The sequence below is a fragment of the Lithobates pipiens genome, unplaced genomic scaffold (genome assembly GCF_037356315.1).
Source record: "Lithobates pipiens isolate NorthernLeopardFrog02 unplaced genomic scaffold, aLitPip1_a1.2 Scaffold_8, whole genome shotgun sequence".
Taxonomy (NCBI): domain Eukaryota; kingdom Metazoa; phylum Chordata; class Amphibia; order Anura; family Ranidae; genus Lithobates; species Lithobates pipiens.
This window is the reverse complement of record NW_027507903.1, coordinates 229,825,398-229,850,584: the sequence shown is the minus strand read 5'-3', so window position 1 is coordinate 229,850,584 and position 25,187 is coordinate 229,825,398. Positions and strand designations below refer to the sequence as shown.

The 25,187-nt window shown below is 42.1% G+C and overlaps 1 protein-coding gene across 5 annotated transcripts in view; it reads right to left on the bottom strand.

Annotated features, from left to right (window-relative positions):
- The window catches only part of USP15 (ubiquitin specific peptidase 15), a 155,122-nt gene that overhangs the window by 19,802 nt on the left and 110,133 nt on the right, over positions 1-25,187 (bottom strand). For 4 of the 5 annotated variants that reach the window (XM_077473548.1, XM_077473550.1, XM_077473549.1 and 1 more), the window contains 5 exons: positions 22,925-23,116; positions 17,154-17,269; positions 14,969-15,244; positions 11,788-11,858; positions 6,014-6,129 (listed from right to left, as the gene is read on the bottom strand). In XM_077473548.1, coding sequence (XP_077329674.1) covers positions 6,014-6,129; positions 11,788-11,858; positions 14,969-15,244; positions 17,154-17,269; positions 22,925-23,116 — 771 coding nt within the window. Of the gene's footprint in view, positions 1-6,013; positions 6,130-11,787; positions 11,859-13,473; positions 13,662-14,968; positions 15,245-17,153; positions 17,270-22,924; positions 23,117-25,187 lie in introns of those variants that run through there. The other variant, XM_077473552.1, reaches the window with a different exon arrangement.

The following is a 25,187-nucleotide window of genomic DNA, read 5'->3' as shown; positions in this document are numbered from 1 at the left end:
CAGAATTGGCAGAAACCAGAGGGACCCAGGTATACCCATCTACTGTCCCAAAAAGTCTGGCCAGAAGTGGTCTTCATGGAAGAATTTCAGCCAAAACATGTAAACAAGGCTAATCGATTAAACTATGCATAAAAACATAGGAACAAGGGTGCAGATAAAAAGCAGCAGGTACTCAAAATTTTAAATATTTGGCTGTAGCAGGAGGCAGTTTGTTCACCAAAGGGCTGGAGTGTGTTACAATAAGGAGTGTCTGCAGGCAGCAGCGAAGCATGGTGGGAAGTTCCTTGCAAGTTTGGGGCTGCATTTTTGCAAATGGAGTTGGAGATTTGGTCAGGATCATTGGTGTCCTCAAAGCTGAGAAATACAGGCAGATACTTAGCCATTGTGCCATACCATCATGGAGGTGTGGGATTGGCCCCAAATTTCTTCTGCAGCAGAAAAATTACCCAAAACATACAGCATCTCACAAAAGTGAGTAAAGCCCTTACATTTTTGTAAATATATTATATCTTTTCATGTGACAACACTGAAGAAATGACACTTTGCTACAATGTAAAATAGTGAGTGTACAGCTTGTATAACAGTGTAAATTTACTGTCCCCTCAAAATAACTCAACACACAGGCATTAATGTCTAAACCGCTTGCAACAAAAATGAGTACATCCCCTAAGTGAAAATGTCCAAATTGGGCCCAATTAGCCATTTTCCCTCCCCAGTGTCATGTGACTCCTTAGTGTTACAAGGTCTCAGGTGTGAAGGGGGAGCAGGTGTGTTAAATTTGGCGTTATCGCTCTCACTCTTATACTGGTCACTGGAAGGTCAACATGACACCTCATGGCAAATAACTCTGAGGATCTAAAAAAAAAAAAAAGAATTGCTGCTCTACATAAAGATGGCCTAGGCTATAAGAAGATCGCCAAGACCCGGAAACTGAGCTGCAGCACGGTGGCCAAGACCATACAGCGGTTTAACAAAACAAGTTCCACTCAGAACAGACCTCGAACTTGTCGACCAAAGAAGTTGAGTGCACATGCTCAGCGTCATATCCAGAGGTTGTCTTTGGGAAATAGATGTATGAGTGCTGCCAGCATTGCTGCAGAGGTTGAAGGGGTGGAGGGGGGGGGGGGTTAGCCTGTCAGTGCTCAGACCATACAACACACACTGCATTAAATTGGTCTGCATGGTTGTCATCCCAGAAGGAAGCCTCTTCTAAAGATGATGCACAAGAAAACCCACAAACTGTTTGCTGAAGACAAGCAGGCTAAGGCTATGGATTACTGGAACCATGTCCTGTGGTCTGATGAGACCAAGATAAACTTATTTGGCTCAGATGGTGTGAAGTGTGTGTGGCGGCAACCAGGTAAGGAGTATAAAGAAAAGTGTGTCTTGCCTACAGTCAAACATGGTGGTGGGAGTGTCATGGTCTGGGGCTACATGAGTGCTGCCAGCATTGGGGAGCTCCAGTTCATTGAGAGAACCATGAATACCAACATATACTGTGCCATACTGAATCAGAGCATGATCCCCTCCCTTCGGAGCCTGGGCCACAGGCCAGTATTAGTAAAAAAATGATAATGATCCCAAATACACCTCCAAGACAACCACTGCCTTGCTAAAGAAGCTAAGGGTAAAGGTGATGGACTGACGAAGTAGGTCTCCAGATCTAAACCATATTCAGCATCTGTGGGGCACCCTCAAACAGAAGGTGGAGAAGCGCAAGGTCTGGTGAACTCCATGCCCAAGAGGGTTAAGGCAATGCTGGAAAATAATGGTGGCCACACAAAATATTGACACTTTGAGTGGAATTTGGACATTTTCACTTAGAGGTGTACTCACTTTTGGTGCTAGCAGTTTAGACATTAAAGTGGAGTTCCTCCCAAAGATGGAACTTCCGCTTTAAGTGATGGTGACCCCCTGACATGCCACATTTGGCATGTCATTTTGGGGGGGGGGCAGATACCCAGTTTTAATGGGCACAGGTCCCAGAAGATTGCCCGTCCATTCACAGCCGGGCGCCCACAGATAGAATGTCGGTGCCTCGGAAAGGAGGGGGAGAGGAGCCGGGCTTTGTGAGCCCACATCACTGGACCGTGGGATAGGCCAGTGTCTGATTAGTAAAGGTCAGCAGCTACACTTTTTGTAGTTGTTGACTTTTAAATAGGTGGAACTCCGCTTTAATTACTTGCTGACCAGCCACCGCAGTTGTAAATGCCATTAATGCCCTATTTTGTCGATGCTATAACTTTTGCGCAAACCAATCAATATACGCTTATTGCGATTTTTTAACACGAATATGTAGAAGAATACATATAGGCCTAAACTGATGAAGAAATTTGTTTTATTTTTTTGGGGGGATATTTATCATAGCAAAAAGTGCAAAATACAGGTTTTTTCAAAATTGTCACTTTTTTTGTTTATAGCGCAAAAAATTGAAACCGCAGAGGTGATTAAATACCACCAAAGGAAAGCTCTATTTGTGGGGAAAAAAGGACATAAATTTTGTTTGGGTAAAACGGTGCACGACCATGCAATTGTCAGTTAAAGCGATCCAATGCTTTATCGCAAAAAATGGCCTTGTCATTTAAGGGGCAAATCCTTCCGTGGCTGAAGTGGTTAATGGCTGTGTTGAGTTATTCTGAGGGGACAGCAAATTTACACTGTTGTACAAGCTGTAGACTCACTACTTTACATTGTAGCAAAGTGTCATTTCTTCAGTGTTGTCACATGAAAAGATATAATAAAATATTTACAAAAATGTGAGGGGTGTACTCACTTTTGTGAGATACTGTACAGTCAATATCAATAAAAAGTATCTTCAGTGTAAAGAAGAACAAGGAGTCCTGGAGGTGATGGTTTGGCCCCCTGCAGAGTCCTGATCAACACTAATTCTGTTTGGGATTATGTGAAAAACAGAAAGATTTGAGGCAGTCTACATCCACAGAACATTGGTAGTTACTTCTCCAAGATGTTTGGAACAACCTACCTGCCAAGTTCCTTAAAAAACTGTGTGCAAGTTTACCTAGAAGAATTGATGCTGTTTTAACAGCAAAAAGTGGTCACACCAAATATCGATTTGGATTTCTTTTCTGTTCATTTAAGTTAGATTTTGTTAATTGATATAAACGATTAAAGCTTCTACCTCTGAATGCATTCTTTATTTACAGTAATTCTCATACCTGCCTGCACAGTAGTGTATATACCATAAAGATCCCATCAGCTGGCAACTCATGCCACTTTAAGGACTCATTTACACCAGATGCGGTTATGTGAATTTTTAAATGCAGAAAAAGTGCAGTATGAATGCATATTCAAGAAAAATAAATGTATTCCAATGAGCCTAGTTTACACCACTGCAGTACCTTTATGTGCGTATAAAAAAAGTACAGCATGCTGCATTTTTCTGCACCGGAACACACTACAAAGGAGCATGAATGCCAACAAATGCACTGCAAACATGTATAAAAGCAGGCAAACGAATGTAACTGCAACTTAGTAAAGAAAATACATTCAAATAAATGAAAAAAAAAATATTCTAAAAAACACACCACAAATGCACTGAAAATGCATGCAGAAATGCACAGTGAAAGCAGAAGTTATGGTGTAAATGAGCCATAAGGGCAGGTGCATGCACTCTGGATGGGATTTAAAAACACACTGGTAAGCATCTGGTGTGAACTAGCCCATATCAATAATAACTTTTGATATAACAATTCTATCCATAAAGGAGGTTATAAAGCCACTTGAGTCCTTCATTACCATTGAAGCAGAGTATCCAGCAAATAGAAGAAAGCCTCTGCTGAGAACAACATACTGGATGCAATGAGTCTGACACATGCCTTGTATCGTCACTCTATACATAGGGTGGTAAGCAGTACAGTGGAAGGCTGCTTGGGAAGCTGTCAGACTTTGCTCTAATACTTTATGGGTACATCTGGATGCCACTGATATAATTTTCAGTGACTAGTCAAGGAGATCTGCCACCTTTAGGCCCGGTTCGTGCTGATGCGACATGGGATCTGAACTTGTGTGACCCCAAGTTGGATGACCAGTGAAATTCAATGTTTCCCTATGAGAGCCTTCTTAAACGATACTACACACGCCTCCCTGACTTTGGAAAAGGTTTCTGCACTATTTTGGTTTGACTTTGATAAGACTTCAATGCCACAGAGTGTAAAAAGTCACATCAAAGTCGGATTCCAAAGTTACACCTAAAGTCGCACATCCTTGGAGTCAGGCTAGTGTCAACCGAGCCTTACCTGACTAATGATGGATGTGTCCTCACATTGTACAAAATCAGTTTCTGCAGCTTTGCTATGCCGCTACCTCAAAACAGCTCACTAAGGCCCCATTCACACGTTTTCAGGCAGAAAATCGCACGATTTTACCACAATTTTGCAGCATTTTGCCGCGATTGTGTGCTGGGCAAAAGGTCACCAATGTAAAAAGCAGAAAAACGCTCAAATCTGCCTTAAACAAAGGTTCCAGAACTTGTTTGAGCTTCAGGCGTTTTGTAGCTTCTGGGTACAGGCGTTTTGGAGTGGAGATGTTAAACATCTCCATAGAGAATAATTGATTTTTTTTCCCCCTCCAGCATTTCGTAGCTTCAGGCTTCAAGCTACAAAACGCTCAGAGAGGCTGGGAAGCAGGGGGCAGAAAAACAGTTAGAATTTATTTAATGAAAAATAGATTACAGGGCCGTTAACTAGTGTATTTGAATGAATTATTTTTTAGAGAATAAGGATACCATTTGATATCCACTTTAATGTCACTTTAAATTAATCTTTTTACACATTCAAAAACGCTGTGATGATGTGAACCAACTTTCCCTCTCTCGCAAAAAACAGTGGCAGATCAAGTTGTCATTACTTTTTTTTATGTTTGAGGATTAAAAGTCAAAGTATAGTAACTGCAACAGAACAACCAAAAATGCGTGACAGCTGAAAATTCCAAGGATGCATATGTGTGTTATTTCAAATAGGAGATTTCCTGCATTTAAAATAGAGCCATTTTTCACAAAATACATATTTCAAATAATTACATTTTCTCCACATATTGTAAAAAAAAATAAAAAATTATAATATATATATTTATATGTTACTTTAGGTGAAGTGAGTGGAGGGTGGGGTACTGTGACCAAAGAGGGCAAGGTGGTTTATGCTGTGATGGAAGGGACAGAGGTATGCGTGAGGAGGATACTGAGATGGAGGTGGGAGTGGGTGAGGTGGGTATGAGGGAGGTAGGTTGGGTTGTATGCCTAATGCACACAATGAAAAAAATCGTACGAAAAATACAGCTAAGCTATTGATCTGACAATTAATCTGACCACTACTACACAGCTTTTGAGAGCCAATCACGACAAATTGTCTGAAATTATTTGAAGGGACAAACATTAAAAATTTTCTTGTATTATACCAGAACAATCGAGTTTTTATTTAATCAGTACAGTATTTGTCTGAAAAAAAATTGGTAGACCATGACTATATGCATGCTCGGAAATTAAAGAATATATTACTATATTAATATAATACATGACATCACTTCCGAAGTTGTATTCCGTTGTATGAGGATTTTCGTAACTTTAGTAACCGCTTCATTTTTGATATGAGGATGATCATTCGTCATCATGGGAACGAGACTTTAGAGCAGTGCTGTGAAGGAGGAGGCGCTGTGGCGGGGTTGGTGCATTGGTAGTACAGGGGTGTGCTGCAATGGGGGAAGGGGTTGGCGAGAGGGACGTGGTGTGATAAGGAGGGGAGATGACTGCAATTAGATGCACTGCGAAAAGGCAGTGCGATGTTTCCGGTGGGACGTGCCAAAGGGGTTAAGTGGCTGCAAAGGGATTGCTGTGTTGATGAGATGAGGTGGATGTGGAGGAATATGCTGTAATGAGGGGCTAAGGTGAGTGTAAAGGGATGCACGGAAATAGGGATGTGCAGTGTCGACGAGGAGGGTGTGGAGAGGTACCACATTACTTTTCAAAACATGGTGTTTATAGGAAAATTCTAAAGCATACCATGGATCTTCTGCACCTAGTTTTTCCTTAGTTGTAAAAAGCTCAATACAATCTTTTAATTTCATGAAGGACTTTTTTTGAGGAGTGAAATCCACACTTTCATGTTTTTCGAAGTCCTAAAAAAAATTATAGAAATGCTTAGGCAAGGTTGGACATAATACTAAATATATTTGTTTCTAGGAAAGGTTTAAAAAAAAAATTGCAAGAAAAACAAACACAAAAAAAACCCCACTGTGTTGTACCCAAGCAGCAGCAAATACCTTTCCTTCGCTCTCCCACCTAATCATTTAGCCTATAGGAAAAGTTAGACTTGCCCAGTAGTTCAATCTTCAACAGGAAACACAAGCAGAGTAAATTAAAAGTAGACCATCACCTCAAAGTGCACAAGAGAAACATAGAATAAATATCTCCTCATACAAAGAATTGGAAATTATACTGTCGAAAGGATGGAAAATAGAAATGCTGTACTGGAGGATCCCAAGAAATCGAGCTATCAGTAAGTCATTTTCTAGGAGAGCTATGTGAGAGGAAAAGCATATATAAGCAAACTTAATGGCGGGACCACTGCCTAAAAATCGAAATAGTCATCTTGTTGGGATACCACCTCCACTCCATAAGGTCTATGAAGGTGTTTTGACTTGACCATACAGTGCGCTACAGATTTAGGCCTCTTTCACACTGATGTCCCGTTCAGGCCCGCCTGTCAGTTTTTCAGGCGGACCTGAACGGGTGCTCCATAGAGGTCTATGGAGCGTCGGATGTCAGCGGTGACATGTCCGCTGACATCCGACCTGCTCCGATCCGAAAAAGTGTAACGGAGGAAAAAGCAATTTTTCCATCCGTCTGCGGATCGGATGACGACGGGCACTGCGGTCCGTCGTCATCCGATCTCCCATAGGGGAGAGCGGCGCTGTGACAGGTCCGTCCCTGCGCAGTGTGCAGAGACGGAGCTGTCATCTCCCTGCTCAGCGGGGATCGGCGGAGTGATCCCCGCTGAGCAGACGGATATCCACGGGGCGGATCAGAACTGATCCGCCCCGTGTGAAAGGACCCTAACTCTACCCTCTCTTAGCATCCTCTGGCACGTAAGATGTTCCTTTCAAGAGCCAGGCCATCGTGTTAAAGAAAGGAGGACTGGGACGACAAACTGGTCTCCTGACTAGTAGATCTTGCTGGGTTGGGGAAGGGCCTGGGTGATGTCAGGAACATAATTTAAAGACTAGCAAAATCAGGTCTTCCTGCATCAAAGGGCTACAAGGATCAGAGTGCCCTGGAATTGCTCCATCTATGGACAGTCAATGGAAGAAGGGGGAATTAAGTGTATGCTAGAGGAGTCAAAGGGAAGAGAGAGCATCTACTCTCAGAGATTCCTTCTCTTGGCTCTGAAAAATGAACTACTTGACTTTTCTGTTTCTCAAGGATGTAGATAAGGCTGCTTTCACACTGGGGTGGGTGGGTGTTGACGGTAAAATGCTGCTAGCTTTAGCAGCACTATTCGGCCACCAGCAGGGTGCTTTTAACCCCTGTTAGCAGCCAAATGGGCTAAATACTCCCGTGTAGCGCCGCTGCCGAAGAGCTTTGGCAGCGGCAACCATTCATTTCAATGGGCAGGATCGGCGTATACACTGCCAGTGCAGCACTCTGGCTTTCACACTGGGACCGCAGGGGAGGCGTATTTCAGGCGCTATTTTTAGCCCAAAAGCGCCTGAAAAACGCCTCAGTGTGAAAAGGGTCTTGGTTCACTCTGGCATTCCCTATTAGCCTGCTAATGCTTCTTGGATGAGCTCCCATTTTGCCTAATGGATGGTCTGCCAGCTGAGAAAATCTCCTACGATATTCAGGGACTGGTCAAAAGGCTAACTCTAAGACTGACAGAGTTCTGACAGAGTTCTGACAGAGCTCTGACGGACTTTCCGAATGAACGGACTTGGCCACACACAATCACACCAAAGTCCGACGGATTCTAATGTGATGACGTACGACCAGACTAGAATAAGGAAGTTCATAGCCAGTAGCCAATAGCTGCCCTCGCATCGGTTTTTGTCCGTCGGACTAGCACACACACAAGCGGATTTCTCGGTAGGAACTGGGTCCGGCTGAGTTCTGGTGGAAAAATTTGAAACATGTTCCATTTCTAAAGTCTGTCAGACTTTTGCAAATCAAAAGTCCGCTGCAGCCCACACACGATCGAATAGTCTGCCGGAATTGTTCCGTCGGACCTTTGATGTTGAAAAGTCCGCTCGTGTGTACGCGGCATAAAGGGTTTGGTGATATGGTGCCACTTGGTGATTGATGCAAGACTAGTGTAGCGTTTTCTGAGAGCATAGATACATCCCCTGATGCCTGACAAGTTTCTTTTAAGGCCAGCAGGGCTTTATTATGATTGTCAGATTCCTGTACTTGGACAAAACTTCTACTAGAGTCGCCTCCTATACTCTACTAGAAATTGATTGGTGTGAAATCATCTGTGATTCTGGGTAGAAAGTGCATCCAAGGTTGCCTGGTTGGTGTAAAATCAGCTGTGATTCTGGGTAGAAAATGCATCCAAGGTTGCCTGGTTGAAAGGTTTATTAAATCGATTAACCAGGCCAAGTCTAGACATGCTGCTGCAGAAGAAGGACCAGGATTCCAGAGAATCCAGCGTTTGACCCCATTTTGACATTAAAGGAGCTTTATAGTCCTCTGGAGTGCATCTGTGTCAAGATGACTGCTGGAATAGAAACAGTCGATCGTCCATGAAGCCTTAAGATCTGCCTGAGGGATACTAGATAATGTGCCCTTATTTCCTGAGCTTGTCTAGCTTCTCCAGGCTTATAAAAATCCTGGTCTAGGAAGGCAAAAGGATTCCTTTAAGTCTACTCTCTACCAGAGTGTTTCCAGCACTTTGTGGAGAATGAGTAATAATTTACGCTATATTATCAAAGGTATTGGGATGCCTGTCTTTACACACACATGAACTTTAATGGCATCACAGTCTTAGTCCATAGGGTTTAATATTGAGTTGGTGCCCCCTCTGCAGCGAGAACAGCAACTCTTCTGGGAAGGCTGTCCACAAGGCTTAGGAGTGTGTCTATAGGAATGTTTGACCATTCTTCCAGAAGCGCATTTGTGAGGTCCGGCACTGATGTGGACGAAAAGGCCTGGCTTGCAGTCTCCGCTCTAATTCATTCCAAAGTTGTTCTATTGGGTTGAGGTAAAAACTGTGCAGGCCAGTCAAGTTGATCCACCCCAAACTCACTCATCCATGTCTTTACAGACCTTCTTTTGTGCACTGGTGCACAGTCACGTTGGAACAGGATCCCCAAACTGTTCACACAAAGTTGGGAGCATGAAATTATCCAAAATGTCTTGGTAGGCTAATGCCTTAAACGTTCCCTTCAAAGGGAACTAAGTGGACAAGTCCAACCCATGAAAAACAACCCCACCTGGGCGCGTAGTGGACTGGTGACGGTGAGGGCCCGAGGATGGGGATGACCATCTCCCTGGCTGATACCCCCCCCTTCTTTTCACTCCCTCTTTTCTCCCCCCCCCTTTTCCCTGAAGAGTATATGGAAAATGGAAGGGAGGTTCCCGTCTTGGACATGAGTGATTACGGTGGGATGATGAGTGGCTTAGTGCATTATCCCGGTTTACTGGCAGTTCACTGTGAGACGCCTGGTCCTGTGACCTTGCTAGTAATGTTTTTTAAGTCACGCAAGCGCTTCATATGTTTGTATCTCTGTATTGATTGTACTGTCGGGATATCTCCCTTTATGTGGTGTTTAATAAAAATGTATATTTGAAAAAGAAAAACAACCCCACACCACAATCCCCCTTCACCAAATGATTTGGAACAGTGAACAAAGCAAGGGCCATAAAGACATGGATGAGCAAGTTTGGGGTGGAGGAACTTTACAGGCCTGCACAGAGTCCTGATCTCAACCCGATAGAACACCTTTGGGATGAATTAGAGCGGAGACCTCGAGTCAGGCCTTCTTGTCCACATCAGTGCCTGGCCTCACAAATGGCTTCTGGAAGAATGGTCAAACATGCCCATAAACACACTCCTAAACCTTGTAGACAGCCTTCCCTGAGGAGCTGAAGCTGTTATAGCTGCAAAGGGTGGGCAAACCTAATATTGAACCCTACGGACTAAGACTTGGATGACATTAAAGTTCATGTGCATGTAAAAGGCAGGCGTCCCAATACTTTCAGTTATACAGGGCATCTTGGGTTTGTGCATAAAGTAAGATGTCGCCTAGATAAGGTAGGACTGAAATCCTATGTAAACAGAAATAGGGCATCATTTTGCTCATCTCTTGAAAAAAATATTCTGGACACCACGGAGATAAAAAAAAGCAAAGCTTTTAATTGATTGCCATCTAATTTCTGAACTTCAAATCAGAGATACCTCTGGTTAAGACAATGTATTCGTATATGTGGATACGCATCCTGCAAATCTAACGTGATCATGTTCTATAAGGTTTTTTCTCACCAAACAGCTACCTCGAACCAGAAATATGTGGAAAAAAATTATTGAAGGAGCTGTTCTGATGGCACTTGCATTTTTTTCTGTTGCTGAAAAGCTTCAGGCCCCATTCATACTTGTGGGACTTAAAAATCTTGAGACTTTATGTAACTGTGTTACGACTTTGGTTTTGACCAGTAGGATTGTTCTCTACACGCTATAAAAAGTAATTAGACATGCACAGAACGGAAAAATTTGTTAATTTATTCATTTTCTAAACTCTAAATTTTCCGAACAATTCAAGCAACACCCCCCCCTCTCTGAACCATACCAGGCCACATGCCCCCAAAATGGGATTGATGGGGACAAGGGCCTCTTCCCCACAACTCTGGCTGGTGGTTGTGGGTGACTGCGGGCAGGGGAGGGGCGCTTATCGGAAATTGGAAGTGATTTCCCCCCCCCCCCCCCCAATATGAATGAGCATCATTATAGCCCTAGTCATTTACCAAAAAAAAGTGTCAAAAATGAAAACGGACAGTTTTCAATTCCTTTATTAAAAAACTCAAAAACAATCAATGTTCCCCCGGAGTAAATCTGACGTCAATCACAATGAACAACTCTTACCCGAAGAAAAAAAAAAAAAGAAGCGGTCTGCTCCTGCCGACAGGGAGATGACAGCCTGCAAAAGCTACATTGGCTACAAATACAAGGATAAACCTTTAGGACAGGAATGTGCTTGACAGACCTACACCCACAAAATAACCACTGAAAGGTCAAACAAAAGAACAAATGTGCTGCATTCTCAGTCAGTAAAATATAGAGAACTGTGGGACCAAGTTGGGGGGTTAAACTTTCTGCTTGTGTTTTCTGTTGAAGGTGGAACCTATCATCTCTCGTGTATCTGTCCTGGAAGGTGACTGGTGAACTAACTATAACTTCCAGGTATGGAGGAACATGTGACTAACTCCATGTAAAAGCACTGGTGCTTGGCCCAGCACTATTTGGTTGCAGCAGGGAGAAAATCATCTGTTGCGCCGACCTGTGCTTACAGAATGCTGTCTTTCTTTCCACACTGCATTTAAATGGAGCGACAGGCGAGCAAACAAAAGGCAAGTTTAAGCAAACCTTTATTTGCATGTATAAAGCACAAGATCACTTTAAAACCTCTGGATATGTACCAACTATGATTATTTTTTTTTAACACAATACACATTTTAATTTGTAAGCATCATTATTTGTTTCTGAATTGTTTCAGCTTCAAGGTTGATTAGATTACACTTTTTTTTTTTTAATATCCACTATTTGAACTGCAATGGTGAATGCTTACCTCTGCAGAATTTTCATCAAAGTATTTTTTCTTCATTTTGGGATCCCAGTCCAAAGCAAGATACGAGCTTTCTAAAAAGAAAAAAAAAAAAAAAGAAAAAAAAAAAAAACAAGTTTTAACTTACAGTTCTTTTCCTAGAATTTTAAGCGTATATAGAAGATAAAGAAAAACATGGTTGTCACACTACAATGAAATAATACATTGAGAGCATAACAAATAAAAGTGTTAACCTTTTAGCTGTCACTGACATAGGTCATCAGTGGCACAGAACTGCTTCCAGTTGGCCAGGGTGCCTTATGTCAGCTAGTTCTCTCCCCTGTCCAGCCCCCCCCCCCCCCCCCCGCTATAAGCTCATGGTCATTTTGGTTACTATGAACCTATGGTAGAACTATCCCCCATATAGTGCTGATAAAGAAGAGAAAAAAAAACTGCTTTCATGGCTGACTGATCATTCCAAGTATGACTCATAACTGAAGCATAGTAAACTGTTTACATCTTCAATTTGTAAATGAACAGGAAGCCTCTGTACAGAGTGCAGCCGATACTGCCAAAAAGAGAACATTGGGAGAAGCATTATGGTTGTTTCTTTTTTGGCGGTATCAGCTAGTTTATTACCACTGCTTTCCAAAAATTGTCCATGGCTGGAACCCTGCTTATGACATAGTGCTCTCTTTCTCCCTCCTCACTGTTACAGTTTTATATTAATCTTTCCATAAATGCGAGCTGATGCATACATGCTGTGTGCTCTGTGGGACTACATGTTACATCAAGAGACTCTGAAGCTGCTGACCTGTATGAGGTAACTTTCACACTGAGGTGCTCTAAAAATAGGTGCTTGGCGGGTGCTTTAACTAAAACTAGCAGTGCTTTGCTTCCGACTCCCCTGTGCCTCAGTGTGAAAGTGCCCATAGTGTTCGTTTTTACTCTTTCAGTGCACACACGTTTGCCACATTAGTATTTGAAAATCAAGAGTGTCTCAAATACTGTCTGAATGCTCTGTGAATAGAATTCAGATCCTGTATTACTCGAGAGGTGTTCTTCCCACACTGCCAGCACTTTACCATTGAGATCGGTGGTCCGGAAAAGAAATTAAAATGCATGGCTGCAAAACCTGAGTCAATGCTTTACCATGTTCAGTGAATACAGGAGTGTGTATTCAGCCATTCAGCTTGGTATACCTTATCTATTGGTGCATGAAAAGAATAAAAAAAAAAAAAAAAGCACCCTGTGGTACCACTCTCATCAATGTGTCATAAACATAACAAATATCTTATCAAACTCATAACAAACTTTGCAACAGACAGCAGCGGTAGGGACATTGTGGCAAAGAAAGTATATGAAGATGGAACCAAAAACTTTGAACTACCACCTCTGATTTCAGCTCTATTTCCAGGTCTTCCAAATTCTACATCCTGGTAATATACCTGTGACGTCACCTATGTTCACGTGAAGTCTACTCAGAAAGTTAGATAATGTTACAATACCACCTGGTAATCTCTTGGTATCAATCGATGCGGAGGCTCTTTACTCAAGCATCCCCCACTGTTTGGCGTTGCCACAGTGGGGAGATTTTTGGATAAAAAAAGAAATGTCAGCAGGTAACCCCCAAAATTGCAAATAAAATAATAATATACCATATACAATTGCGACACAAGTCATATTATAATTGAATGTATTAAAAATTACCTTTGCTTTTCAATCTGCAGCTCTGTAATTTTCTGTAAAATGCAATGCAATATGGCTACCTGGAGGTGTTCTGTACACAGAATGTGTACAGCACACCCCCCCAGAAACAAAATTTCCTGCTTGTGTGATTGGCTCACTGATTTTCCCAGAAGTCTGCACTAAGATACAAGTCAGATTTTCGGCATCCCCTGCAACAAAAATGTCATTTTTTGGTAACATACTCCCAATAGAAAATAACATCTAAAGGGATGCAGAGTGCAGACCCTGGCATTTTCCTCATTAGAGGCCTGATTCTGGAGCAGCTGGTTGAGAATCATGAAACCACTCCCATTAGACTCACTCAGCCCAGGGAACAGGGGAACAAACAGTGATTTCTTCAGAATAACAAAAAGGTAGGAATCTGCAATAAAGTTTGTTAAAATCCTTGCAATGTACACAGATCATCCAGAGAGGAATGTTTTTTTTTTTCTCAACAAATGTGGAGTTGCGCTTTAAGACACGTTATTATCAAGAATGTTTTTGCATTTGATTGATTCCACTACCTCCAGGTGCAGGAGACCTCCAAGATTTAAGATCCTGAAGAATCTATTTGATGTGAAACGCGTCAACCTCTTTGGATATGTTTTGCAAAGATACTCGCTATTAGTATATGGCCAATATGGCTTTAAAAAGACTAGAATCCCGCGTTATTTTATTATATATACATGTGTTTGTCCTCTCTTGTATCAGTAAAGTCTGACAAAATGGGTTCTGAGGTTGTAATACTAATTGAGGTACATTTCTAGTAGCCATTTATATCAATATGTTCACGTCATTAAGGCCAACCATACACGTTTCGAATCTCAGCCAGTTCTGCAGGAACCAGCCAAGATTCAAACCATTAATGGGCAGGCTGAATGTACAAAGTTGATGGAACAATCAACTTGGGTACAACCAGCCTGCTGGATTCTCTCACAATTATTGCTAGTGGCTGCTATAGCCGCTAGCAATACTCACTGTCTTCTCTCGCCAGCCCCTGCCAGGTGCGGACAATTGCTCAGCAGGAGGGATTCCCCTGTCAGCACTGTGTGTGTTGGAGGAATCATGCTACTTTATTTCCTGTAACCACAGGAAATTTGCACTGTGAATAGCCAGTCTAAGTGAAAATTCCTGACTAAACCAATTTTTTTTTTTTTTGCCAGCTGAGAGATCGTTTCCCCATTTGTTAAATTTTCACCAAAGAGCAATGTGGGAAAATTCTGTCCAGCATCTCCCTCTAGATAACAAGAACAGCAACAGGCATCATTTATCAAAGTGTCTCATTAGAACTCCCTTTTTTAAATCACAGCAATTAGACTCAAACCTGCAAAAGATAATGACAATTGCAGAATGAAAATGTAGACATGATTGGTAACTACTTTTGGTCAACACTGACAGTTCCAATGAAATGAATGAGGTGCTCCTTGCTGTGTTACCAAGCAAGTATTGAGCTGTGTTTTTTACAAAACAGACTTACCATCTAGCCTGAGCTGTCTATCATCAAATCGAATGTACCGAGTGTCATCCTTGATATAGCTGATGTCAGCGTTGCCTAAATTAGTGAACTGGAATGTAAAAAAGCGCTTTTTCTGCCCAGTGAGTGATTGTCCTTTGCAGGTTTCTTCAGTGCACAATCCATTTTCTGAGTCATTATCACCTCCAACAGAATCTTCTGACTGGCTGTTCTCGTTCTCTGAAGGAAGCTCTTGATCTTGGCTAGACTCATCATCTGGTTCATCGGTTTCCATTTCACCTTAAAAAACAGAGTTTTTGTCACGAATTACATCATGATGATGGCCCTTTACATGCATCAGTATACAGAATTAGCAAGATCACTGTGAATCCACGTAAAGAAAGGGCAAGAGAAAGAATGATACACAGAAGAAAAACAAAGTCACGACAGAAATTGTACGTACATCTAAGTTTTAGGACTATCTCCTGACGTAATAATCATTATGTCAGTGGGTACCAGCTGATACCTATAGGTGACTATTCTGGGCCAAAAGCTATTGCTTCACTTGGGATTAAGCTGATGCCAGGTGTCTGAGGTTTTACACCTCCCCTTACATTACACACTTTGGAAATCCATGCGCACATACTTATTTAGCATTCCTTCACCAATTCCTGTTTGTGGCAATTTTGGCATTTTTCACACACACTTTAAAATCTGAATTTTTTGCCTAAAAAATAAATAAAATTAAAATATTTTAAACCCCCAAACAATCATATATTTTTTGCAGAGACCCTGCAAAGTAAATGGTGGTATTTGCAGTTTATGCCACACAATATTTGTACAACCGTTTATCAAAGCATATTTTCAGTAGATAATACAATAAAATTTATTTTAATACCCACAAAAACAATATAATACCTACTTTTTGCAAAATATAAAAGATTGGGGTTCACCAGGTAAACAGATACCAAACACATCAAGCCTTAAATTTGTGTGCGCCCATAAGATGGAGAAAAATTAAGGTACACAGAGTTAACCATGAATGATGCCACTAGATATGTGTGGCGCAACTGCACATTGACATTTTTTTTTCTTTTAAGGAGTTTAACAAGCTACCAAAGTGAAAGCATGGCCAGGTTTCAGGTTCTCTTCATGAAGACAGCAGGTGTCTTTTACTCGTTTAATGTCTCCCCTGCCACAACAGCTGGGGGATGACAGCTCTGAACCCAGAAGCAACAAAAGTGACAAAGTGCTTGTCGCATCCTGGTTCATTAGTCACAAAGGAGATTGGAGGATCTAAGTTTCCAGAGTTTCTCCTTCATGATCCCATTTGCTGCTGTCCTGGGATCCCAGGGGACTGGTAGAGCCCATAAACCATAGCAAGTGGCACTTCCAAGTGCAGTAAAAGTGATTTAGTAAATCTTGAGATTTACCAGTTAACTATGATTTAAGCAGGTGTCTCATACCAGTATTTTTAGTTTTATAACATGACTGACATATTTAAAAGAAGAAAAATAATCGAATGCAGTGGTCCCCAACCCCTGGACTGGTGCCAGTCTGAGCCTGCTGCCAGCCGGGCGGCAGGTGAGTGAGCCAGCACAACCTGCACTGCCACCCTCTGACCACTAGAGGGCACCTGCTCCCCCTTCTCTCAGTGCCACTACTCTCTTCCCTCTCTGTGGCCATAAAGGAGAAGGGGGGGGGGAAGCTGGCTGGGGACAGGATCTTAAAGTGCACAGGTGAGACCCAGGCTGCACCCCCAACACCCCAGCCCAACCTTCCCCAAGGTGATAGGCTGCTGCCAAAAACCAATGTGACGTCCTCATGCTTTTGCTCAGAAAAAAATCTGGAACAGCCATGTTGATGAATATGTGGAATACGTTTGAACCGCTCACTCCCCCTTGAACCCCCTTTTTTGTATCTAGGTGGTCATGGTGCCTACATGCAATCATGGTTACACTCTAGCTGACACTCACATTACTGCATGTAATATGTCCTGCCAAACCACCTCTTTGCTCTGATTTTCTGGAGATATCACTCAGTGTGAGCTAACAATTATGTCCTAATCAAAATCAAAGTGACCCCCAACCCCCCGATCTGTGGAGGATCTGTCTTCCAGTCCCTGGAGGTCCCCAGGGAGGTTGGTGACCACTGATCAAATGTTTTTGAACAACCTAATAAAGGAAACCACTCATAAAACATATCTTACTTGGGGAGCCCTCTTCATGGACTCCATTTGGGCCATTTCCATTAACAGTATGTTCTTTATTGCAGTGCAGTGGGGCATCATTTTCTTCACCATCACTGGTGATTTTTACATATCGGCTGCAGAAAAACAGATCGAAAAAAAGAGAGATTATTCATGAATTAAAACAAAGATATACTGCTTTTTAGCTCATTTAAGACAAGTGTTATTTTTTACCTTCTATATACACTTTCCGACTGCCCCATAGCAAATTTACTGCTGCAGGGTGGCCATGCTGCACAGAATCACGTACACATACGTGATTATGCATTTTTGGGTTTTGGGTAAGAGTGCACGCCACTGGCTGCTCACTCCCGCTGTGATTTTACACAGATGTCCGCCGACACCTGCTGATTGTTCGGTACATGGACAATCATGTAAACAAGGCGGATTGCTGTTCTGTCAGTACAGAAGGCATGGATCCTTTGTTTCTGTAAAGCAGATACACCGATCGCAAATGTCTGATTTGTCTGCCGCAAATATTGCAGTCCCACTATAGGTCGCTGATCAACGCCATTACTAGTAAGAAATGTAAAAAAAAAATCCCATACTTTGTATATATTATAACTTTTGCACAAACCAATCAATATATGCTTATTGGGATTTTGTTTTAACAAAAATATGTAGCAGGATACATATTTGGCCTAAATAGATTTTTGAAAATGAGAAAAATCAAAATTCGATTTTTTACATTTTATTCAATGTGTTTTAAAGTGGAAAATAAAAATATATATATTTTTTTTCAAAATGGTGGGTCGTTCTTCGTTTATAGTGCAAAAAATACAAAAAGCACAGAGGTGATCAAATACCACCATTTGTGGGAAAAAAGGACATACATTTTATTTGGGTACAGTCTCGCATGACCGCGCAATTGTCAAAGTAACACAGTGTCATATCGCAAAAAAATGTCCTGGTTGGGTGGGGTGGTGTAAAGCTTCCAGAGGTGAAGTGGAAGTGCTACCAGCTTACTAAAGCCCCGTACACACAATCAAAAAAGAAAACGGACGGAAAATACCACTTTAGAAGCGAACGTACGATAATCGGATCGTTAGTACAGAGCTTTCGAGAGCTGATCATGACAGTTCATCCAATATTATACTTTTTTTTTCGTATGATGCCAGATCGTACAATTTTCGCTATCGTTCAAAAAATGCATTTACAAATGCATTACAACACATGACATCACTTCCGAATTTTTATTCTGTCGTACTTGAATTTGTGACTTTAGTAAATTTATCAGACTCGATCCGAGATTAGCATGCAAAAAAACAAAACAAACAAAAAAAAGGACGATAATTCGTCCGATAATGTCATTGTGTGTACTGGGAATAAAGCTGCAATCCAATCAACAGCTAAATACATTGTTATACTGTTACAACAGCCAAAAGCTTCCCAATTTTCGGCAGCTATTCGTGTTATACAACCTTTGCTAGATTGAAAAATTCTTCTAATTCCTTGTTTAGCATCACGGTTTCCTGGGTCACTTCCTTACTCACCGAACAGAGGTGATGATCCTGATTTATTGCCCATTAAGGACGTTGGGGATAGAGAGGTTATTTAGGAAGCTAAACTGCTTAATTGCAAACTGTTTGTGTCACATGTCTTGTGACATGTAAAAAATGTTTTGAATTTTTTTTTTTTTGTAATTCCTTTATTAAATGAAAGAAAATATTACAGAGACATGGTTAACATTGATGGAGCAAGTACACTTCCAAGAGCAAAAAAAAGACACAGTAGCACTTAGGTGAAATTACAGTTAACAGCCCCAAACCTAGGCGTGCATATACTGGTAGATGCTCCCCAATTGGGAGCAAATCTCTAGTACTGGACCTTTAAAACCACCCAGGTCTTGCGAACCAACCCAAGTGCGCAGCGATCATCTCTTGGCCATGCATAGCAGTAACGTGTGCAAGATCTTACATTTTATAAAGAGGGAAGGGTGATGGGCCTCAACCTGGTCAATCTGAGCTTGCATTATCGATGGCACATCAATCTAAGGAGGCCCACCATCTATCCAGGTCCTCGAGCACTGACAGATGTTGTCTAAATAGCAAACAAGATGAAGTGGACGGGGAGGGAATATAGGGGGGGGGGAGTGGGGTACAAGAGTTGGGTAGGGGGAAAGAGGGGGCAGCGGGAGGAAGGAAGGGGAACCAGAAGAAGGGGAAGTGGGTAAAGCTAGAGAAGAATACAGCGAGAAGGAATATTAGAAACAGAGAGCAAGGAAAGAATGAGGTAGAATCTGTGAGTGTCCACAGCCGCAGGGGGGGGGAGAAATGGGGGAGCAAGAGAGCAACGGCCCGCCCTTACCGGGCAGCCGGTGCCACCACCCGAAGGTAGGCCTCAGTGTAGGTAAAATGCTGCCAAGGTCTCCATGTCTCCCGAAAAGCCTCCTCCCTGTTATGCAGCGTAGCCGTGAGGTCCTCCATATACCTCAGCTCTTTTACTTTAGAGAACCATAAGGACTTAGCCGGCGGATTCTCCGATCTCCAGCACAAAGGGATGCAGGCCTTCGCTGCATTCAGCAACTGAATAGTTAGGGAGCTCCTGTACTTTTTGATGGGTCGCTCTGTTAGGTGCAGCAGACAGGCCGCTGGGTTCCCCTCCAGGGAAACATTGGTCAGGTGGCCAATTGTGCCAGTCACTTCACGCCAAAAGGATGTCAATTTGGGGCAGGTCCAGAAGACATGCAACATTGTGCCCTCCGCATCTTCACATGGCCAACAGCGGTCAGGCACCTGTGGGAAGATGCGGTGGAGAGCGGTGGGCACCCTGTACCATCAGGTCGTAATTTTGTAGCATGTCTCCTGGACAAATGTTTTGAAATTGTCATTTTGCTGTAATTACAGATCCTTTGTAGAACAGTATGTATTGCATTGATGGTTTATTTTAACAGCCCAATGAATTAACATGAAATACTGTTTTTCTTTGAGAGATTCACTTTTTTCTTTAGAAGCATACTTTTCAATTCCTCCTACAATTTCTTTTGGATAAAACCCTAAACATTCTCCTGGTTGTCCTAATTACAGGGATTATAGACAGTAGATTCACTGCCTTGTTTTCCCCAAAGTCAGCATGCATGTTTCACTTTGCAAACCAAATTTATATTTTCAGCCCTTCGTATATATTGAAAAGGCAATATGTGGAAGCATCACAGATTATGTTTAAATGCACTCTATAAAAAATAAATAAAAAATGGACACCCAAATATAGTTATCTACAGATTATTTCAACCCATGTACTAGCTATGTATTTATTCTATGTAACTTTACATGCATACTGTAAAAAACAAAACAAAAAAAACCCCAAAAAAAACGTTTTTTAGAATTGTGTTTGACAGAATTTCTAGCACATAAGTTACTTCTGCTGTCTGCATGTGTATGCATTCATTGTCAGTTATTAGAAGTCTTGATATGCCAAACCATTACAAACACTTGAAGATGACAGTATGAAAAAGGAGACCCCTTAGCACTGACTCAAGGATAAATCAAAAACCTAAAAAAAATTGAATAAAAATAAATAAACAAGACCTTCCATGGACAGAGATGCCTGCCAGACCGAATCAAACAAATATACCAAAAGGATGGTTGTTCTGAAAATATCCATGAAATAATGCTAGATATGGTCAAACTGGTGTTTGCAAATACATGTACATTTCATGTATGGTCATTTCCTTTTTGTATGATATATGAAGATATTTCATCTGACTGTACACGGTATAGGGAGAGATTTACTAAAGCTGGTTCACGCAGAATCTGGTGAAGATGTGCATAGTAACCAATCAGCTAACTGGAAAGACACGTCACCAGCAGCTTTGTTTGGCTGCTGTTAATAGCTCTAGGATTGAGGTGATAAAAAGAAAAACACCCTTATCCGATGGCCAGGGCATCAGGTAAAAGCAGCAGCTATGGTAAAAAGTTAGACAGTAGATCTGAGGTCTTTTACAGGAACTTAAAGTGGTTGTAGACCCTATACAACCACTTTAAAACTACAGGCAAGGCTATAATTAGGCTTACCTGTAGCTGCACTGGATATCTCCTAAACCTGCACGGTTTAGGAGATATCCATGTATTTGCATGTGCCGACATCGGCACAGGCGCACTTAAGCCAACTGAAGCAATGGCATGTACGTGCCGTTGCTTCAGTTGTACTGTGCCGTTCCCGGCGGGAGTGACGTCATCACGGCTCCAGCCAATCACAGCACCAGAGCCGCGATACCTGTATGTAACCTCCGGGAGAGGTGTCACCGGCCGGAGGGAGAGAGGAGGATGGTTGTGGGGGCATCATTCTCGGGTAAGTAATTCATAATGAGCTAGTATTGCTATGCATTTTGCCTTTGTCTTGCAGGGTTTTTTTTTTGTTTTTTTACCCGGGTTTACAACCACTTTAAAGTGGGATTCCAGGCTATTACTAATCTTAAAACTGTTTCCACACCCTTCTAAATCCTATTCTACCTACCCTGTAGAAAGAACATGCTTATATTTACCTATTCTCAGGGTCCTCCGATCTGGTCTCATGATCGGCTCCCAGCGGTGGCTTCAGGGAAGAGGAGGGACAGTCGACAACGGAAGGCCCACAGAAAGCCTATGGGTGACACTACTGCCTAGGCATTCTATCTGATCTTGGCACTCTCTCCTCTCCCCTGAAGCCAGCCATTGGGAAGATCATATGGCCAGACCAGAGTACCCAGAGAATAGGAAAATATAAACATCTTCCTTCTACAGGGTAGCTGATATAAGAGTTAGAAGGGGGTAAGAGCAGTTTCAAAGTAGAAGCATAGCCAAAGCTGGTTTGGCTGTACTTCTCCTATGGATCACAGAAGTGTAGTCCATTTTGCACTCCTGTGACCCATTTTCAGCAGAGAGCAGGCTAAAGTTCGCTCTTTGCTGATGTCACGGATGTCAGTCCAGGCACTGCGTAATCGCTACAATAAAGTCTGGATCCGCCAAATGCCTGGACTGACACCCGGTCGAGCGGCTGAGAGACTAAGCTGGCTGCCCCTGCCCCCTCCATAGCCCAGCTCTTCAATGAGCGAGGAGGGGGCAGAGCAGAAAGCTGTGACTGACAGTCCGCAGCACTCTGCTCATGGAGCTCTGAAACCCAGCGATCTGCAGTGTCCGATCGCTCAGTTCTCAGTGCAGAGGTGGTGGGGGACTGATGCTGCATCCAGTGAAGTATGATTCTGAAAAATAAGAAAAAACTTCCTTTACTTCTCTTTTAAGCTTAGTTAGTTCTAGACTCGAATTCCACTCTAATTATCTTCTTTATCAGCCTAGAATCATCTAGCAGGGATTCTAAGCTTTAAAGAAGAACTCTGTCCTTTTCTAGGAGTGAGGAGAGCAGCGATATACTTACCTAATGCGCTGATCCTCCGAGAGCATGACTCTTTCCCGCCGCTCCTACAGGATGGGGGGTGCATGATAGCAGTCTTGTACATGGACTGTTCCTAAGGTCATCACGCCCATAAATCACCTCTGGATGTGAGGATGGCAGGAACAGTCCACGGCTGACTGTGGGGGAGTGCTGTTTTCCAGAGGATCAAAGGATAGCTTTACCTTACACCCCTAGACAAAACGAGTAGTTAACCCACCCAAAAAACTACTCGAGTAGTTAACCCAAAAATAAAGATTTTACCCGAGCTCTCCTTTTAAAAACCCAGTTCTGTCATGTTAGAGCGCTGACTTCAGAGTTTGAAGTCAAAATTCAAAGAACTGTACATTCATGAAAATACATACCACATCCTTGCTAAAAGTAGATTATACAGCTTATCTTCAGTAATGTTCCTAGGCACAGTCATAAGAAAGGGCTGACCAAACAACGTAGAGCCGTGGTGATGGCTGTAACTGGTATGGCGAAATTTCTCACGTAAATATATAGGAATTATGACTTGTTCTGTATCTTCTGCCCTGTTTATAGAGGTTTCAAATCTAAGGAACAAAATACTGATTAAAATCAAGCATGAACAATAATGGCATTTCAATTTCTATATCCTGTAAAGGCAAATAGAAATATGAATAAATCTACATCAACCATTGTATTAATCTAGTATAAGATAACTCTAAGATAATCAGCATTGCCTTCTCTGGCTTCAGGCATTCAAATGTTCTGTTATATTAGAGTAAATCTATGTTTAAAGTGATATTAAACCCCAAAACACAGAGTTAGTTTCCCATTGAGGCTTTTTTCCCTTTATTTTCGCCTGTTGGGGTTATACTAGGAAGATGCCTGCAAGCTACAGGCATCATCCCGGTTTCATATTTTAGAGCCAACAGTTGGCTGTCTTGTAAAAGCAATCCTTGTAGCTAACCGCTGGACTGTTTTTTACGAGCAACGGGAGGGGACGACACCCCCCAGACGCTTTCCATGGCTTTACCGGGATCTCGCGATCGATAAGCCAGTGCTTCTTCTTCCGGCTGATCATAGAGCCCAACAAAGACACTATCAGCTATGATATACTGTAGTAACCTGGAAGCAATGATGTCACATCACTTCCAGGTTAACCCCATGTAAACTGCCCATTTTTAAAAATCAAAGGAATCTGATCTCATTTAAACTTGGTATGATCAAATGTTTTTATGGGCAGAGGAGGGTTTTGGGGTTATATAGACCCCAGATTTCTCCATAAAGAGTATCTTTCAAATGCCTATCGCAGTCACAAAGGATGTTAACATTAACATGTTAAAAAAAAATAAAAAATTAAAGTGCCCCCATGTCACCATGCTTGCGCACAAAGGTGAATGCATGCAAACAACGGCCATCTCGCACACGTGAGGTATCACCACAAACGTCAGATCATGAGCAGTGATTCTAGCAGCAGACCTTCCGTGTAAATCGAAAGTGGTAATATGTAAAGGTTTTTAAAGCATCACCTACAGATAGTAACTTTTATGTCATTTTGTTGCCGTTGCATGGGTGTGCGCAATTTTGAAGTATGACATGATTGGTATTTATTTACTCGGCGTAACATTATCTTTTATATTTTACTAAAAATTGTGTTATGTATTTAGTTTTTTTACATTAGGTCTCAAAAAAGTATTTTAGCCCCAAAAAATTGTGTTTACAAAAACTGCTGCGCAAATACAGTGACATTAAAATTGCAAAAAAACACCAATTTATTCTCTAGGACCTCTGCTTTAAAAAAATGACATAGTGCTTAAGGGTTCTAGAAATTTTTTAGCAAAAAATACTGATTGTTACATGTAAACAACAAGTGGAACTTTAGCCACAAAAAGAATTCCCGATAGATCACTTCAGGCTGGGCGTTTTTGCAGGTATAACTATGTAAAACATTTTGACGTCACAAAAGACGGGCTCTCAGGGTGATGGCCACACCCCATGGCTATATAAGATGCCAGACAGTTGGCGAAAACACAACAGAGGAAGACAGCCACAGAAGAAGAGCGGCTTTTTTTAGTGGGTAACTGCGGCAGCGAGGAAGAAGACAGCAGTGGGAGAAGGCGGCAGCGGGAGAAGACAGCTCAGAGCTATTTTTTTAATAAAGGACTTGTCAAAAACCAGCTCTTCTTTTTTTCTTACATTTCACTGCTTTTTGAGGTGAATGGGTAGGGGTACGATGTACCTGATAACCATTCACAAGGGGGGCTTTCAGATTGCGATAAGCCCCCCCGATCTGCCAAGCTGCATGCGCAGATAAGGGTTTGGTATGGATTTTGGGGGGGACCCCACACCATTTTCTTTTTACATTTTGGTGTGGGGGGTCCCCTCCAAAGCCACACTAGACCCGAAGGGCCTGGTAAGGACCTGGGGGGGGGGGGGGGTGGGAGAACGACACACCACACAACTTTTTTTTCGTGATTTGTTTTGCCGGCAATTTTTTTTGTTTTTTACATTCAGCGAGAAACCCCTGCGGACAGCTGATGACTCATCTATTGTTAAGGACGTGGCAGCCAGCTTCCCGGCCCCTGCTTAGCAACCAGCTATATAAAGTGCGTTTACAGTATGCTTAAAGAGGGAAAAAAAAAAGGCAAAATGCATGAA